Raw genomic sequence first — 17,930 nt, 5'->3', positions numbered from 1 at the left:
TTGGTCCGTACAAAAATTTTACTAAAAATGAACAAAGTATTGTAAGGGTGCAAGTATTTACAACAGCTGCTGAAATATCCAGCATTCAGGCAATCCACACAGACACGGCTAAAAACCATAAGGATGGCAACAAATTTAGACGTGTTACACATTGTATAAAGAAGCAAATCACCTTCAAAGCCAATCGTAACATGTGCCCATCGAGTTGTTTCAAAGCAGGAATCTAAAGTAGACTCCATCTTTTTCAGCACCAGAATTCAAGTCATCCTAGCAGATAAAACAAAAAGGGCGTTTTTCCTTCTGTAGAAAAACACCAACTTAATCACAATTTACTCTTTCAGGACTTTCAGTGCTTAAATTTGTTGCTACCAGAACACAAGAAACTGTTGCTTTAGGATAGATCATGGAACAACAGGACATACTAGTGTGGTGTTATAATCCTAGAAGTCTTTTTGCCTCTTCGCTCTGTGCCATCAGAGTTTCACTAGCATATTTCTGAAGAAGTTCCATCTTCTTTCTCCGCACGAGAGCTTCCTCAATCTGCAAATATAAAAACACATTCAGCTTAATTGAAATGCTGAAATCATGATGAAGATATATATGGATATAGTGGTGGTACCTTATTTCTGAACAATTTCACAGCATTTACAAGAGCACTGAACAGCTACAGAATAAAATCACAGAAGGAGCACATCTGTGCAGTCCGGCTTTCTATGCCTTACCTCCTGCTGGGACGGCACTGGAACATGTGCAATAAATTTCTGTTGGCCTTCTTCACCTTCTTTTTCTTTGCCACCTTCCTCATCAGACTGAAAAATAATAATAATAAAAAAGCCGAAGTCAAACAGTTCTGCCAGAAGGAACCAAACAGAAAAAGAGTGGGGATACACAAATGCAGGATGGAGGCGTGTAGGATCAAGCAACTACAAGTTGTCCCCTTAACCACCACATACCTCATCATCAACAGCGTAGATATTTACTTCCTCCTCCTCCTCCTCATCACCTCTCGCAAGTCGTGCTTCTCTCTCCATTTTCCATTTCTCCACTGCTTCTGCTATAACTGTTTAGCAAAAGAAAATGGAAAGCATATCTTGACTCATCAAGAGACATCCCCATCAAATGAGACATCCCTTGCAACATGCACAGAAACACAAATTCAAGGTTACATTAGCCACATTAACTCAAGCCAAGGCTTTGGTTTGAGCAGAACCAAAACATGAAAATGTCCAATTCCTTCATTGCTTTTCCTAGGGCTGACGTGCTGGGTCAGAATCAGGTTTATCTAGTCCAGTATTGCCTGCAGGTACTGTCTAGTAGTCCAAAGCTTATTTCTGCTGTTTTCCACTCCTTTCGTATCTGCAAATTTCTCCCTCTTCTGCTGAGGAGCCCACCCTAATATTTATGGATACTAAGATGCACTGGATTTGGGCAAAGCAGAGTATTTCAGAGGTAAGGTTGGAATCACTGCCAGCTACAAGTGGGAGAATTAACTCGAGGATGTAGAAGGATCAAAGAACTTGCCTGACAAGAGCATTACTTTGTTCCAAAACACTACAGGACAGTAGGGAGAAAAAAAAAGAGCCTCTCATTCAAAAGATGTATTTAGTTGGGACTGACGGCATGGGACATGAAAAGGAATGTTACATCTTGTTATTTAACAAGATAGAAAACAAAGTTAACCGTTCATTTTAGAACTGCGCCCCTCTGTTTGGAATTAGGTCTCCCCAGGAAAGAGGGTGCGAGATCCAGAATCAGAATTACCACAGAACATCACCATGAAGTAACATACAAGCCAAGTAAAAAATGTTTTTGCTTCAAGAAGAGTTAAGAGCAACTCTTCTCTACACTGAAGTTACAATGATACACCCATGTCTATACATCTTATTTCAAACAAAACTCACTGATTATTCATGTTGGGTTTTGAATCTCGCATACCTTTCTTCTCATGTTCTTGTTCCAGGGGCTCTAGAATACCATCATCTTCATCCCTGTAGCCATAGTACTCTGCATCAATGGATTTCATCAGTTCTGCACGAGTTTTCCGGGGTGGTGGGAGGGCTGGAAGAACATGATTTCATTTTTCAGATGGCAAATAAGAAGCCCTGACTCAGCCTGCCAAGCAACTCACTCATTTCTGACAAGATACAGTTACTAGCATTTTCTGTGTACTACAGGAGACATTCTTCTCAAGAGATACTGCTACGTAGATCCACACTCAGGAAGAGTTTATATTTACTTACGCTCCTTCTCAAAAAGTTCTCTAACTCCTGGTAAATCCTTTGCAGCTCCAAAGTATTTGTAACCTCTGTTTCCCGGAACTTCCTTTCCCTCGTGATCCAACATCCTCGGTCCAATCCTCTGAAAAATAAACAGTCAGTCACTGTTTTATTCCTCTTCCATCTTCTATGTCCTGCTTTCCCGGGCATCATAATGGGATAAATGATTGAGAAAACAGATGTAGGGTGGTATGAACTGATAGACAACAAGTAAAAGGCCCCCATACCTCGTTACATACTATCTATTTACACTAGAAATCACACAGTTAGAACAACAATGTAAACCATGAAGGGTCCATACCTGATTCACCTTGATGAAACATCTAAAGCTCTTTTATTCCCTGTACCACTATGTTTTGCTATCCCACAAATAAGCCCCACTATGTCTGACAACAAACACACACTCAGTGCTCTGGCAAGTGAGAGTCTCATTACTTCACTTTTAGCAGTAACAAGGTGACCCAAGTTAAAATCTTCCTACACACTAATGATGTCAGATCATGCCACAAAGAATAATCAGGGACTGGATTAAACTCCTCTCCAGTGTAAACTGGATGAATAATAAACACTGAACAGATTTTTCTTATCAGTCACTTGTAAGAAGAACCACACAGTACAAAATAATCCACACTTACAGCATAATCAGGACCTCCCAGCTCCCTTATTCGGACTTCCCAGTGCCCTTTTTCCCTCAGAAGTTTGTTTATTTCATCGTTCAGGTCCCGAATTCTGAATTCACCCAATCCAGCTATCAGAGGGAAAAGAGGCAATAAATTAAGCAGTTCACAAGAAGCTCCGGAACACTTCAGAATTAATCCAACTCTAGGTATATAACTCACATAGACTACCATTACTTTTAATCTAATTGGTTAGTACTACAGATTCAAAACAAAACTTTATTAGAACAAACTTACCATTTTGAATCTGTGCCACTTTCTTGGAAATTTCCCCGATGATCTAATGGAACAACAGCACAGAAGTCAATTTCTCCATTAAGAAAGAAGAAAAAATCCACTCCTAATCAACCGGAAAACCCAAAATGATCCTTCTACAAGTTGTTCTGATCCAGAAAGTAGATCTGAGCTTAATGATTTCAAATATCAACATTTTATTCAGACAAATCCAGTACCTTCAAGATTTAAAATACATGGAATTATTTTACAGCAGTAATTAGAACCAAATTCCTACTAAATATTTCCAACAACTTCACCTTTGATTTTTCAGGCAAAGAAGGGCACAAAGAACTGTCTGACAGGCTGGTCAGCCTGACCACAGCTCCCAAAGGTTACAGAGCAAATCCACCCAGAAAATGCTCCCAATGAAGAAAGAAACTCAGGTGGTGACTAGGAGAACCCAATATAGGATTTGCCAAGGGATTTTACCAACCTTCATTAAGAATGGATTCAATGACTTGCACGGGGGTCCAAAAAAAGCTAGGAAATCCCAGTCCCATAAGACAAAACTAAATTGGATATGGCCCTAGGTAGTTAAATGTGCCTGGATCAGCTCTGAACAAGTGTGGTGAATGATATCACGCTCCAGTGTAAAGCATTCTGTGATTTAACTGCCAGTACACTCAAGAAGAAACACTCAGCACTTCTGTTGCAGACAGCCTGCTTACAGGAGTTCAACCCGTTATAGAAATAGAAAAGCCAACAGTTTCACATTACCTGCCGTCTCCATTTCTCAGCTTTCGGCAATTCATTACACTCTGATGCAAGGAAAGGTCTTCGTTCCTATTTGATAAAAAGCCAGACTCAGCAAAGCTTTAATCTAGCAACACATTCACAGCATTTCCCTCTCAATTAGTCCCAAACTACAGTACCAGCCTCCAGTACCTTCTGCTCCCACTGATTTTTTATAAGTGGAAAAAATGACTATTTACAGACCTGCCAAACTAAACCATCAAGAATATTACAATATCCTTAATTTAATGTTATCCAAAGCAGAACTTGTCATATGTTTATTCATATCATCCCATAATACTGTTGTACAAAAACAACGTCCTGTTTAAGACAGCTGCAATTCACGTGGTTTTTTGTATACCACCATCTAAATAAACTCACTGTTTTCCACCGCTATTAATTTCAAGCCTTTCTTTCTCAATTGCTACTTTCTAAATGCTGTAACTTTCCTCCAAGATCCCTTCATTTTAGCACCTCCCAACTATCATTCATCCAGAACACCATTTTCCTAACCATCACAATCCACTGACTTGCACACACAAGGTAACATTTCAGCTTATTTCCAGGACTGTGTGCAAGAACTTTGACTCTTTCCCTACAGTGCATCCACAAGTTTATCCTTAAACATCAGGCAGTTGTGTACAGCTGCAGACATCACATGTTGGTTTAGTGACACGCCAATGTTGGGTCATGTGCAAACCTCGAGTTCAGAATGATCCTGAAGGTCCTGTTTCAAGATTATTGTTATAGCAACAAATGGGAAGATTATGAGAAGGACTTTTCAACCTTCTCTGGGAAAATATCCAAGCAAACCCTGTGATTACAATCAGTAAAAACAGGCTCATGCGCATCAAATTCTGTAACAGCTGCAGAAGATAGATCTCAAAAAGATATATAGATATCTTCTATCCAGCACACTGCCTCCAGTTAATTGCTACTACAGCTTTTTACACTACTTGATATTCTTCCTAAAATATTACATAAAATGTAAAAGGTGTCCAATTTTTCCCCCATTACCAGCCCAGCCAATGTACCTCTCAAACATACAAATACACGAGCTTCCAATCAGGTTATTTAAGAAACTTCTCTTCAGCATTTTTCTCTGGTCACACTGTGAAACACAGCTCCTACACGAACCACTTCCCAGATGGCCAACATCCACCTCCTATACAACACCTGCGTCCATACAGACCTTCTGGAAGCTGTCACACAGGTACGTATATGGTTTGCACACCAGCCACTCCTGCTCAGAGCTAACAAAGCTGTACATAAGGCTTTCTGTTTGTTTGTTTCACAACGTACCTTCACTTTTCCTTCTTCCAGCTGAGCTTGACGAAACCTTGCCAAGGCTGTCCTGAGAATTGCAGAAAAACAAAGAAAGTAACATTTCCTTCTACACATCTACACTCCAGCTGTAACAAGTTCTGCTGCACCTTTTGCCATTGACTTTAGAGCAGCTGGTAGAAAACCAAGAATTGAGCATCCATTTACCACCTCTTCTCAGCAGCAACTGCTTCAACTCTAGCAATCCTCGCTGCTTTATTTATTGGACAAACAAACTCTATTTTTCTATTTAGCAAATTTCAGCACGTTCGATTTTTAACAGCAAAGGGCACCAACAGGTTATAGGCATCAAAATACACCCAGCACCAATGGGAAACAAAACAGAATCTCAGGATGACCCGGGTTGGAAGGGACCTCAAGGATCATGTAGTTCCAACCCCCCTGCCTGGCAGGGCCACCAAACATACACCTTTACTAGATCAGGTTGCCCAGGGCCCCGTCCAACCTGGCCTTGAACACCTCCAAGGACGGGGCATCCACAACCTCCCTGGGCAGCCTGTTCCAGGGCCTAACCACTCTCCTAGTAAAGACCTTCCCCCTAACATCCAACCTAAATCTTCCCTCTTTTAACTTAATAACATGACACGAGGAAATGGTTTTATCAGCCCTTTTCAAGAGTTTACTCTGCTCCTGGCAGTAAGTTCCCTTCAGGTACTGAAAGGCTGCAATGAGGTCACCCCGCAACCTTCTCTTCTCCAGGCTGAACAAACCCAACTCCCTCAGCCGGTCCTCATAGGGGAGCTGCTCCAGCCCCCGAGCTGCGGGGAGCGAGCACAGGCCCGACCAGCCGGCACCCCCCGTACTCACATGGCTTTCTCCGCGTTCCGAGCCTGGAAGGGAAAACAGAAGCGTTATTCCAGGCGGCCTCCGCGGACACCGCCCTGCTCCCATCACCCCCGGACACCGCAGGACAACGAGGGGCCGGGCCGCTCTCACCATGGCTGCAACTGAGCGCGCACCGCCACCTCAGGAAGGGCCGGAAGATGTGCCGACACAACGGAAGCGGAACTACGACTCAGAGGGTGGAATGGAGTTACGACTTCCGCTCGGAGGGCCGCTCCATCCGCGCATGCGCGACCCGGGGGATCAGAACCAGGACGGGAGCGACGGTATGAAACAAGGGCAGGAGCCGGCACAGCGTGGAGAGGGGAAGGCATAAAGGGGACAGCCCGGTATAAAGGCAGCTGTACAGCCACCACAAAGCCAGCAGTACAGCCCGGCTCCTCCTGCAGCTGCCTTACAACCTCCTTACAGCCAGCCAGGCTGCCTGCGTTCACACCATATGGAAACATCACGTTTTTACTGCCAGTTCCACAGGTGTAAATTCATAATGAGTTAGTCCATAGGACAAAGTACACAAGCAGCGTGTCCTTACACTGCTCAGCCTTTTATAAAGCAGTCTGTGCTGACAGCACACCATGAAAGCACTGCAGGTTACATCTAAAGCACCTTGTGCCTCCAACAGTGTCAGAATGGAAGGAACACTTTATCCGCACCAAAGCAGCCGATGCCCACAGCACACACAGGGCACAGGCAGCTGAGCAGCCTGAACAAGGGCTGCACATGGACAGTGTGATGCTATGGGACCAAACTCGGTGTAAGGCAGAACAAAATAAGTCCAAACGGAGCTTTTCACACCTCCACATACCCCTTTTAATGTCATTTTGCACCGTGTACATGGAAACCAAAAATAAACAAAGAATTTTAGCCAAACTCCCCTTCCTCCTCCAGCTTTATTGATAGTTTAAAATTACATTTTCTATGTTCTAGGACTTCAATTGCTTTTACCATCTTACTTTAAAAACTGATTACAAGCAAATGAAACTCAGTTGTCTAAGTGATATAGTATACAAAAATAACATCTTGATTTCTGTGAAAATGCATTTATTTGCAACTCCTGAATAGCTCCAATTTTAGATGCTGTGAGCACTGATGTCTGGGTTTCGGATTTACTTTGAAGTATTGATTCAAAACTTCCCATTACGTTCTGTTTCTCCAACATGGACATTCACTGACTGGATTTACTGTTATTTTAAGGTTTATTCCTGATTTCTCTCTCTCTCGTGGCCATCAACAGGCATGTGCATCTTGTGTATTTACTCCCACTCAGCTATATGCTCTAGGTAGGGCCTGATACAGATATTACTTGGTGTTAACAGCTACTGAGGTCAGACAATCCAAGGCCATTGCAATAAAATTAAAGTTATGAGGAAGTTCAGACACTTCCAGAATATCTTTTCTCCTGCATAGGATCGCTTCCATGGAACCCAGAGAGGGTTTTTTGCTGGTCTGACTCAACTCTTCCCACTCATCAATCCCTATTCACCAGTGGCACGGAAAGGGGGTTCTTTAACAAAGCATTATACATAACACCTCTACCAAACTAAACATAAACATTTTTGTAGTTAAATGCAGAAAGTTGATTTTTCCACCCCTTTCCTCCTTTTACACGGCAAGTAAAGCTCACTGGCCTGGGAGTAGCCTCTATCTGCCAACCTTTGGCCAGTGAAGAGGATTCAGAGAAAAATAATACAACCATCAATCAGAAAAAGGAGGGGCGACAAAGGAAAATAATTAGGCTGAAGCTTCAATTGTGCATTCCCGTGCAAGGTGCCCTGACTCGCCGCAGCGATAGCAGTTGACTTCACTGGTCTTGCTGCAGTTGATGGCTACATGGCCAGTTTCACCACACCTGGGAAAGGGGTAAAAAGAACAATACTTTAATTAAACCATTCATTAGTTGCACAGAAAAGCAAATCTACTCTGCCAAGCAAGTTATCTACTGTTATGGTCTTTAACAATAGCAAAGAACCATTCCCCAGCTGATCCACTCCGTCATTACTGTACATGCTAGAAGATCTGCAGCTGGTACAGGCCTGGGTTTACAGAACAAGCAGGATTTTGAAGCTGGCTTTTCAAACTGATTTAACAGCTCTCGGCTTTGAGTATCAGTGGATAGCTGTTTCTCAAAGTAAGCTACACCCAAGGTTTGAAGCTTAATCTCCTCCAAGTAAGAGGAAGAATGCAGTTCACACTTCCACCTTTTCCCTCAGCTCTTACCTATAGCATTTCACTTTGGTGCAGTCTTTTTGAATGTGTCCAAACTCTCCACACGAGTAGCATTTCTGCTCGTCCGCATGGTCACAGTCACGAGCCAGGTGGCCAGGTTTGCCACAGTTGTAGCAGCACTGCTCTCTCTCTCTCTTCGGCTCCTTGCAGTCCTTAGCAATATGGCCACCTCTACCGCAGTTATAGCAGGCTTCCACAATAAGAAAAACATACCAAACAAGACTATAAAACCTTGGTTAAGTGAAGCATAGCATGCTCTTAATGAAGGACTTTTGTCTGTTCCAACTAATTATGATGAGCATACAACATCCTTCTCTTCAACCACAGGCCTCCATCCATGTAATTGAAGAGAGAGAATATTTATTGATACTTACCATCCTCCTGAAGATCACAGTCCTTGGCAAGATGGCCAGACTCACCACAGCGGTAACAGATGTCCGGGAGAGATGAAGACATGAACTGGAAGCCTGCTTGATATGAGTAACAAGAGGAAAAAAAGCTTAAGAATGTTCTTAACTTCATCTCTGAGTGTTAATCAAGGACTCTGCCACCTGAACTACTGACAAATTAGGTTTAGTCTCAGAAACCATGGAAAAGAATTATCTCCTATAGAGTTATGAACCAGGTAACTTCATTAACAAATTCAGTACTACTTCTTGGCAGACCAGAGGCTATTTTACACACTGCTGAAAGCAGCCAGCTTTGAATAGCGAGTGGCCTCGCTGTACAACAACACAACACCCAGCCCAGCAGTTACCTCTGCCACGGGTTCTCATCCCACGACCACGGCCAATCCCAGTTGGGCACTCCCGGGCCCAATGGCCAGTGCGTCCGCACTTGAAGCATTCGTTGCTGCTCATGGCTGCAGATCACCTGCCTGAGGAGAAAAAAAACAACAACAAAAACACACTTTCAGAACATTGTCCCTCAACCAAACATTAAAGCAAGAAACTTAAGAGGTTTCATGCCCTTCTAGTGTAGGGATGGAAAACAAAGCAGAACTTATGACTTGAATTTTCTCAGACATAACCACTGCAATAGTATTTAAGTCATGATAAGAGACAGCTTCTAGAAGCTCTAAACCACAATGCACTAGACACAACCTTCACTTTCATCGGCGTTTGCAGCCAGTCTTCACCCTGAATGTTTACAAAGTACTCAAAAATGGGCAGAAGTGCATTTCTTCACTACTGTTTTAACTGCACTGTCATTCTCACCTTTAGCAACTGCCTCTTCCTTATCACTTGGTTAAGCTCAAAGGCAGCTATTTCTACCTATGAATTATTTCTTCCTGGTAGCCATTACATTTCTCATGGGAATACATGGATGGCAGCTACATACAGTTTATTCACTAATCAATTCTACATTGAGATATATATATCCTATGTAACACATTCTAGAAGTGTCCTGTAAGAGTAAGCTACAATGCAGTTATATGGAAGACTACAGTTCCTCTACAACTGAAGGAGCAGTTATACCTGACCTGAGGGACCACCATTTCTCAGTTTATTTCAATACATTAACTCACAGTTCAGGGTACATACTTCACTATTCACTCAGTTTACACAGAAGAAAATGTTTAAGACATCTGGCTCCTTAAGAGACACCAGACACTGGCCAGATATCAACAAGGCTAACTTGGAAAACATCCTTAGAATGCTCGGGAAACATCAGATAGGCATGTCTGTCCATGACAGTACAAACCACTTTTGCCCATATTGGGGAATGGAGGAAGGTGGTTCATTGAGCAGAAAAGTCAGCCTGCCACAGACACTGAGAAGCATTCAGGATGGGGAATGTTAAAACAGATTGCAGTCACAGGACTTTCACCTCCCCCCCCCCCAAGGTGTAAAACAAGGCAAGACTACTAGAAACAAAAGAACAAGTTAAATTAGGCTTCAGTCAAATATTTAAGTTTAAAGTACAATGATTTAGAAATGTGCACATTAAGCTTTGCTTTCATGAAACTCAAACTGCCTGAATGCTGCTAAGGCCTCTCCCAATTCATTACTCTCAGCTTAATGGCAGTACAATTATTAGCAGTATGTCTGCTACCTTATCTTACCTCCAGACTATTTTTCCTACAGTTTCTCCACGTTATGGAATCTGTTTTTAGATCAAGTCTGATACCAGAACAGAAACATTATCTGTATGTTCCCATAGGGATACTTTTAAGTAAGAAGTGAGCACTTAGTCTTATGAGCAGAAATACCGATCTTTAAAAAACAAAACTGTCCAACATCCCAAATCAGCAGGAACATGAATACACAGCATTGCAAAGAAAGTCCCTACAAAAGCAGCAGGAAGACACGATCTCAAGAAGGAACCAGAACTAGCACTCCAGCGCTGGGATATACTATATTCATAATATACTATATCCATCTAAGATATAAACATGAGTTTTTATTCAGTTATTTTTAAGGTATTTGAATGCAGAATGGATTTCTGTGGCTTTTCAGCCACTCCTCTCTCAGAACAGTTCGTTCCTCCTCAGTCACCTACATAATAACCATCTATCTCTCCCACCACAGTAAAAGCAGGAGAAATCAAAATCCCAGAGATAAGAAGTTTCACGCACTACTTCTGTAATCCCACATCTACCTTCCAGCTGCTCTTCACAATGAAATTCTGCAGTAAAAGGATGCAAGCAGATGCTAAGAATAAAACAACTGGCTGCATGAGTGCCTGAGATACAGTAAGTACTTTTTTAATATCTCTCTTCACATGCTAACAGGTATTTACTGCTCCATGTCAGTGTTCAAAGTTTCAAACTTATTAGGACACCCAGAGGTGAAGAGCTCTCTTATGGTGGCAGCAGCTGGCATTCTGTGCCATTGTTTATGCTTGTTTTCATAGCAACCATGTTGACACAGCAGAAAACACAGGCAAAGCCAGCTGCAGGAGCTCAGGCACCTCAATACTTGATGCTGCTTCTCATTTCGAGAGGGACAAAATGGAGCCTCCCATTTGTGTGTCAAGACAAACTCCTCACTCAGCTTGCAGTCCTCACAAGTCACCGCATTAAAACACTGCACAACAGGAGCTGGCACAACATTCTGTGCTTCTCAAGAACAGTTTGAACTGAACAGGAATACATCTTTAGATCCATTCCCAGGGTCTCATTCAAACCATGCACTTGACACTTCAACACAAGTGATGGGGAACCATCCCCAGCAGTTACCTGCATATCTAATACACACAGTCAAGCTGATGTGCACTGAGTTCTATAGGTGAACTGCATCTCCTTTAGAAACACAGTGCAAGTTTTTCAAACAGGATTTGCTGCCAGCCCACATCTCCTCTAACAGTAACCATAGGCATGAGGTGCACAAAGCACAGCACTCACTGCTCCAGAGGAATCTGAGAAGCACTTCTACATCCGAGCCGAACTTTTTAAATACTCCAAGAGAAAAACTCTTATTAAATCTTCTGGTATTTATCAAAGTGGCTAAGTAAGATGAGGCAAACAGTGAGAAATCCAGAGAAAGACAGAAAACAGCTTGAACAAGACAGATTCACCTCCCAACCATACTCTTCAATGATCTGCTTTTTTCCCTGAACTCAGAGATCTCTGAAGGATACAGCTGCAATCGACACCATTACAAAGCACACTACACCATGCTCAGGTACTTTAAACACATGAAAGCACCTCACAGTTTGCCTGGACCTCACCAGTATTTTAATGTTCAATGTTTGTGCTTTTCTTGAAGATCTGAAACTGGATCCAAGTTCACTCACTAGATTAACTGATTTAACTGATACTAGTTTAATTTACCCCGCGTTCTAAGAATCAGGGCAAAGTTCCTCAACAATGTAAACTCTGTCAGAAGAGTAAGAATTTAGTTTTCAGATTAAGCCACACTTTTTATGAACAGGATCCAGCAAAGGCCTGTTCAGAAGACAAGTCCTTAAATGGATACCCTACAAACAGTTTGGACACAGCTTCATCATTCAGTTGCTTACAAGACAAAAATTAAAGTAGTTTAAGTTCTCCTCTATTTGCTGCTACTTCTTCATGGAGTCATTACAGATTAGTTCTCAGCAGCCCCTTTTATCTACCAAGGCCACCTTCACTGAGCCTCCTGCACCAAGGCTCAGGTTGTTTCCACTCAGTCACATCTACCAATGATTTCTGTAGCTCTTAAATTGTTACACAAGTCAGCTCACCCCTCTGCTTACATTCCACAACAATTTTACCCCCCTTTCACCTCACCAGAATCTCAACAAGAAAAATGGAGAACTGCAGGCTCATCTTGCTTATCTGAACCTGGTCAAAACAAGTCAGTGGTTCAGTTAAAATTCCAGAACTTTAAAACACAACAAACGTAGTTGCCTCAAATAACATCCCCCTGAGGAGGAGGAGAGAATGCAGATATTTACCAGATCTCACTGTACAGACACTCTTAGCTGTAGTTCAAAGCTGAAATCATCACCTTGCAGCTATTCAGTGAATCCTATTTACATCAGACCTGCTTCTGGATAACCACCCTACTACTGAAGTTGAAGAGCTGAGCAGCTCACACATCTAAAGCAGCATTACTGCAATGGTTTCCTAATCAGATTTGAGACTCTTCTGACTGCAGCTTTAGCACCTAACTTTGACATGACGAACTCAAGATGCTTCTGCCCAAGTGCAGTATGAATCACATTCTTCTGTGGCTTCTCAGAACACTTTCTCTAGAGGTGCTCTAAACTTCCAGTCTTCACAGACACATTCAGCTTTCCCAGTCTGAGTCAGCAGCCCAACTAGAGAAGAAAATGGAAACAACTCCCACTAAGCTCCTCTGGGATGTTCCTTGTTCTATGGCTACTACTTTCTCAGACAGCACCTAGGAGTCTGCTGCAGCAGATCAAAGTAGAACTAACTTGAGCTCCTCTGGTAATGAGGAAGCTGAATTTCCCACTAACCTCACCCTGTTCCAATTAGGGAAGCCAAGCATTCTGGCAACACTCCAGTGCTGAACACTTACTCCAGTTATCTGAAAGACGTTTGACTACAACCTCCAGAATTAATTGACATGTTGAAGCTAGAATTTATTCAGAACAACCCTGAGCAATGCAACACGTAGCAGAAGTTCCACCTTTTGATATTGCCTTTTGCCACACAGAAAAAACACTGCAAGTTTTGTGTAACAGAGGCAGCAGTAATGTATTTTTCTTTACCAGACCCCGCTCTGCTCCACGCAGAGGCAATAGAATTGTAATGTGGGAAGCTCCAAAGGAGGAAAGATCAGGTCCATAAAACTAATGTCTCCCACCCTAAACACGTTTCCCTTTGCCTAGTTTAGGAAGCAATTTAACATTACTTACTTAAGTATTGCCAGTTAATAACTTCTCTGTCCTTTACACACACTTCAGATCATATTTCGTAGCATGAAAAGCCACAAACACTGAATAGCAACTCCTGTCCAGTACTGTAACATCTCTTAGAAATGAATGAGCAGTCCTTTCTTCTGTACAAGCACTGGTTTGTGTAAGGGATGGACTAAAATAGGAAGGAATATACTGTGAGCAACATTAATGCTTTGGAGCAACACAGAACTGTTGCAACTACAAGTGATGTATTACTCAAGATTCCTCTCAATGCTGGCAGTTCCTTCAAATTCAACAGCTTGCTAACAGTTCAAGCTGAATGCAGAGGCAACTATAGTCATTATACTTACCAAATGCTCTCTTTGAGCTACAAGCATCAATCTGATATTAACAGGACTTCACCCTCCAAGGGACAGACTAGAGAGAAATCACTAACCCTGTGTACTTGAGACCCCTTGGGCAAATGCTGTTATACACCACCCACTTCCATGCAGGCTGTGGTGACCCATCTACCATACTATACTCAATGCGATACACCAGACAGAGCCCACTTGAAATGTTACAAATCCTATGCAATACCAAGCAGACCTCTGCTTTTTCAGAAGAAATATAAAGCAATACTAGCAAAGTACGAGCATCCAGTTTCAGTGGAGTAGTTAAAATACCACTCATTTAAAATAATAGCTATTCAAGGAGGGTTTTATTATTTCCCTAGGAAAAACGTTTGGGAATTCCGAAGTCCAGGACACAGTACTGCCATGGAAACTACTCAGTATATCTTTAGTTGAACTTCCCCACCTGTAACCTGAAAACATGCTACAGGCCCATGCCTGGGCCTCCAGGTTTTACTTAACTTATAAAATTAAGTATTCTGACCTCCAAATAACAATACTTCATTACTCAAAGGAGGCAGCTTGGAAGTTCAAGCCAACCTGCAGAAGAAGAGCCCTTCCTGCCCATCTCTACTGGTTAGTTGTACAGGTATGACATACAGTTTGCCAAATATATTTATTTCTTCTTTCCCTTTTAATTGTTATTGCTATTTGGACACAGTTTCAAACTGAAGTGAGCAATGTTAGTAATGCACAAAGGTTGTATTAATAAAATTAGTTAATGGGAAAAAGCCCAAGGACAGGTTAGACATGGCACTAACATGGCTATTATGGAGCCCTGGCATCCCACCTGCAGGATGGGCACAGGGCGGCTCTCTATGCCACTCTGCACTAAGGAAGAAAACACGATAGTGAAGGGATCTAATTAAGTGCTGAAATTAAAGCAAAACATACTATTACATGTAATGATTCCTTAGGACCGTTCCGGATATTGAATGAGTAACAGCAGCTACTTGAAAACTATGTCTGACAGGAACTTTAAAAAGAAAAAAAAAAAAAAGCAGCTCAGCAGGTCGGTGCTGTGGATGTGACAGCGTGTTTTTCCTATCCATTTATAGGTCACATTGGATGTACTGCAGGGCACCGGCCGCGCCCGTCGTCTGAACCCCACAGTTGCAACACCTCGACCCTCAGCCCGCGGCGGCCCAGCACGTGGGGAGCCACGTGGTGACGGGCCGACACCGCGCTACCTCCGGCAGCGAGCCCCGTCCGTGCGGCGGAGCGGACTGAGGGAGAGACTTAAAGACACAGAAAAATGGTTAAAAAGCAGAAGCGGTTTCATTCCACCCCGGTCCCGGCCTTCTCCTTCTCCTTCCCCTGTAACGCGGCGCCGCTCCCGGCCCGCATCCGCCATGCGGTGCCCGCACCAGGCCCGTAGAGCAGAACGAGCCGCCGATGGACCAAGGCCGAGAGGAACAGCGATACACCCCAAGGGAAGGCGCCGCCACCTCGAGCAGGAGAGGAGCGGGACGGCCCCCCCGACCGGGCCTCCCATCCCCCAGAACGACACGGAGCCGCAGCCGCCAGCGCTCGACTCAGCGCCGCCGCCCAGCAGCGTCCAGCAGCACCCAGCCAGTCCCGTCCCGCAGCCCCCAGCCGTCCCATCACACAGCCCCCAGCCGGCCCGGCCCGCTCCGTCCCGTCTCCCCCCGTCCCCTTCCTCCCCCCACCCGCTCCGTGTCCGCCCGATCGCGGCCGTCCCCACTTTCCCGCGCACTAGGCCGTAGTGCGCCACCGCCATCATCCCGCCTTCCTGTGCCGCCATCCCCCGCTCCCGTCCCGCCGCCCGGCTCCTCCCGGCTCCCCCCGCCCCACACGGCGCTTTATACCCGCAGTCTCCGTTCCCGCTGCGGCAGCTCCGCTCGGTCCCGTCTCAATGTCCCGCTGCTCCGGCTCCTTCTGGCTGCGCCACACGCGGTTTGCACACGGCCCCGCGCACTCTCCCCTAGATGGCCCCGCCCGGCCCTACAACTCTGCACACGGCTCGCTGGAGTCCGCCTCTCGGCCAATGAGAGCGAAAACGCTTTTCCGGGTGGCCAATCGGAGTCGAGAATGTGGACGGCCAATCATGGCTGCCGGAAGGCGGGAAGGAACCCCCTCCCGCTGGCGGCTGCTCAGTGTGGGGCTGTGAGGGGTAGCGGGCGCAGCCGTGTGTAGCCGTGCTGCTGCTGGGCACTGCGGCACCTCCCGTCCCATCCCGTCCCTGCCGCTCGCACTGTGACTCACCACACAAGCAGCTCCGGTTTCTCCTCTCCCTTCCCCCATCCCGGTGACGCAGCAAAAAGCCTCGGGGGTTTCTCCCGTTGTGCTGCCTCAGCCCCTCCGTGTCCCCGCACGCTCCCGCCTCCCTGCGGTGCTCCGGAGCGGGGCTGGCCGCTGTGGAGAGCGCGGGGTCGTGGCGAGGCGGGAACGCGCGGAGCGGCGGCCGCCATCTTGACGGGGCTGGCGGCAGCGCGATGAAATGGTGGACGCGGCCGGGCTGCTGAGATAGGGATAAACGGAGACTGTGATGGGTTCCCACATTCAAACCGGCAGATACATGAAGGATTTGCTGTGAAACAATGAATGATTAAAGCACGTTTACTCAGATAAACGCATCGCTGTGATAGTATTACCGACTAGTTCAGTACCATCACCTCAGGCTGTGCGCCTCCTCTGACAGCGCTGTGGTTCGGTTTGTTTTAATAGGAAGGACAACGTGTGTCCTTCACATCGCTTTGTTGACCCAAGAACTTCAGGTTGACAAAACGATTGTAAGAACTTCTCTAACTCCAGCATTCTGCTGGTTGTACTGTCTGTGAGGGCAGGAAATCCCACACTTACATCAGTTGTAACCTGCAGACTGTGCCATACGAAGTTCTGTGAGTGATACAGTCTGTACATTCCCTTGAAGGAATCAAAACTCTTTGATTTGGAGCAACTTCAAATCATATAATGTCTGTGAGCTGACATGAAAGTAGGGAGCAGCTGTGAGTGAAAGTGCATTACTGAGGAGTTACTGCTGGTGACAAATGAACGTCCACTGAAAGTGTATTGCCTCAAATACAACTCCACTGATGTTATAATATAAAATAGGTTAGGCTATTCTTCACTGTAATGAATGAAATCTTCCCCCAGCAGATCAGTGTTTTGTTCTGTGTACTTACCTCCAGAATTAATTTGGCGTGTTATATCTCAGTGAAGCTTGCAATTCTTGTTCTGCAGGTTTCTCTTTCATATTTAGGCAGGGATAGTCTTGCAGCTCAATTACAAAAGCGAAAAGCATGACAGCTGTTCCCTGGTGCAGTCAGTATTTCCTACAGAAAACAAGGTAGACAGCGAAGAAGTTAGAAATGCAAAGTCTTCAACTTTCTTAGGTACAAAGAAAAGTTTATGTCAGCTCAGGATTCCTCCACTGTGTTTGCTCTGTCCAAACATTCCAAACCTCAACAACTGGTGAGTAACAGTGTTCAAAGGAGCTCACGTACAGTAAGAGTGGATGGTAAACCTGCTGTTTCAGCAATATATCTTTCTTAATGCAGGCAGTTCTTAGAAGTGTTGGACGAAGAGCCAAATCATGTTAAATCACATCTTGAAGCCAGTGTTCTTGCGTTGTTTTCCCCCACATAGTTGGACACGTTGGTGGAAAACTGTTCTTGTTGCTGAGCAATTGCCATTGCTTCTCTGCCATGTATTTTTATTTTTAAAGTAAATATTACTTCATTTTGCACGAGGGATTTTTCAAAGCCAAAGATACCTAAAATAATGATTAGGAATTGTGTTTAAAAGAGAAACATCACCCGAACTGTGGCTTAGTTGAAAGCAGCTTGTCAGCAGCAGTTTCAGAGCAAGTAGTAGCTGTTGCCTGTTCC

At 44.4% G+C, this 17,930-nt stretch overlaps 2 protein-coding genes across 7 annotated transcripts; both read right to left on the bottom strand.

Moving 5' to 3' along the window:
• Positions 1-6,452, bottom strand: ISY1 (ISY1 splicing factor homolog). The gene is made up of 12 exons (XM_015874736.2): positions 6,242-6,452; positions 6,113-6,135; positions 5,264-5,315; positions 3,947-4,012; positions 3,191-3,233; positions 2,912-3,024; positions 2,241-2,358; positions 1,936-2,058; positions 954-1,060; positions 723-809; positions 423-540; positions 1-267 (listed from the first exon to the last, which is right to left on the bottom strand). Exons 1-11 carry the CDS (start codon positions 6,242-6,244, stop codon positions 433-435), a joined length of 843 nt encoding a protein of 280 aa, XP_015730222.1. The 5' UTR covers positions 6,245-6,452; the 3' UTR covers positions 1-267; positions 423-432.
• A 482-nt stretch (positions 6,453-6,934) lies between these two features.
• CNBP (CCHC-type zinc finger nucleic acid binding protein) lies at positions 6,935-16,326 on the bottom strand. Of its 6 annotated transcripts, none has more exons than XM_032447352.1 (5): positions 16,306-16,326; positions 9,132-9,251; positions 8,749-8,844; positions 8,366-8,567; positions 6,935-7,997 (listed from the first exon to the last, which is right to left on the bottom strand). In XM_032447352.1, exons 2-5 carry the CDS (start codon positions 9,232-9,234, stop codon positions 7,880-7,882), a joined length of 519 nt encoding a protein of 172 aa, XP_032303243.1. In that variant the 5' UTR covers positions 9,235-9,251; positions 16,306-16,326; the 3' UTR covers positions 6,935-7,879. The 6 variants fall into 6 exon arrangements, with proteins under 6 accessions (XP_032303243.1, XP_015730228.1, XP_015730230.1 ...); XM_015874742.2 differs by lacking the exon at positions 16,306-16,326 and adding an exon at positions 15,909-16,025; XM_015874744.2 differs by lacking the exon at positions 16,306-16,326 and adding an exon at positions 15,909-16,025 and having other exon boundaries at positions 8,366-8,564.
• Positions 16,327-17,930: the final 1,604 nt, after the last annotated feature.

Source organism: Coturnix japonica, chromosome 12 (assembly GCF_001577835.2).
Source record: "Coturnix japonica isolate 7356 chromosome 12, Coturnix japonica 2.1, whole genome shotgun sequence".
NCBI classification, from domain to species: domain Eukaryota; kingdom Metazoa; phylum Chordata; class Aves; order Galliformes; family Phasianidae; genus Coturnix; species Coturnix japonica.
The sequence above is the reverse complement of the archived record's forward strand: the minus strand, read 5'-3'. Positions and strand labels throughout refer to the sequence as shown.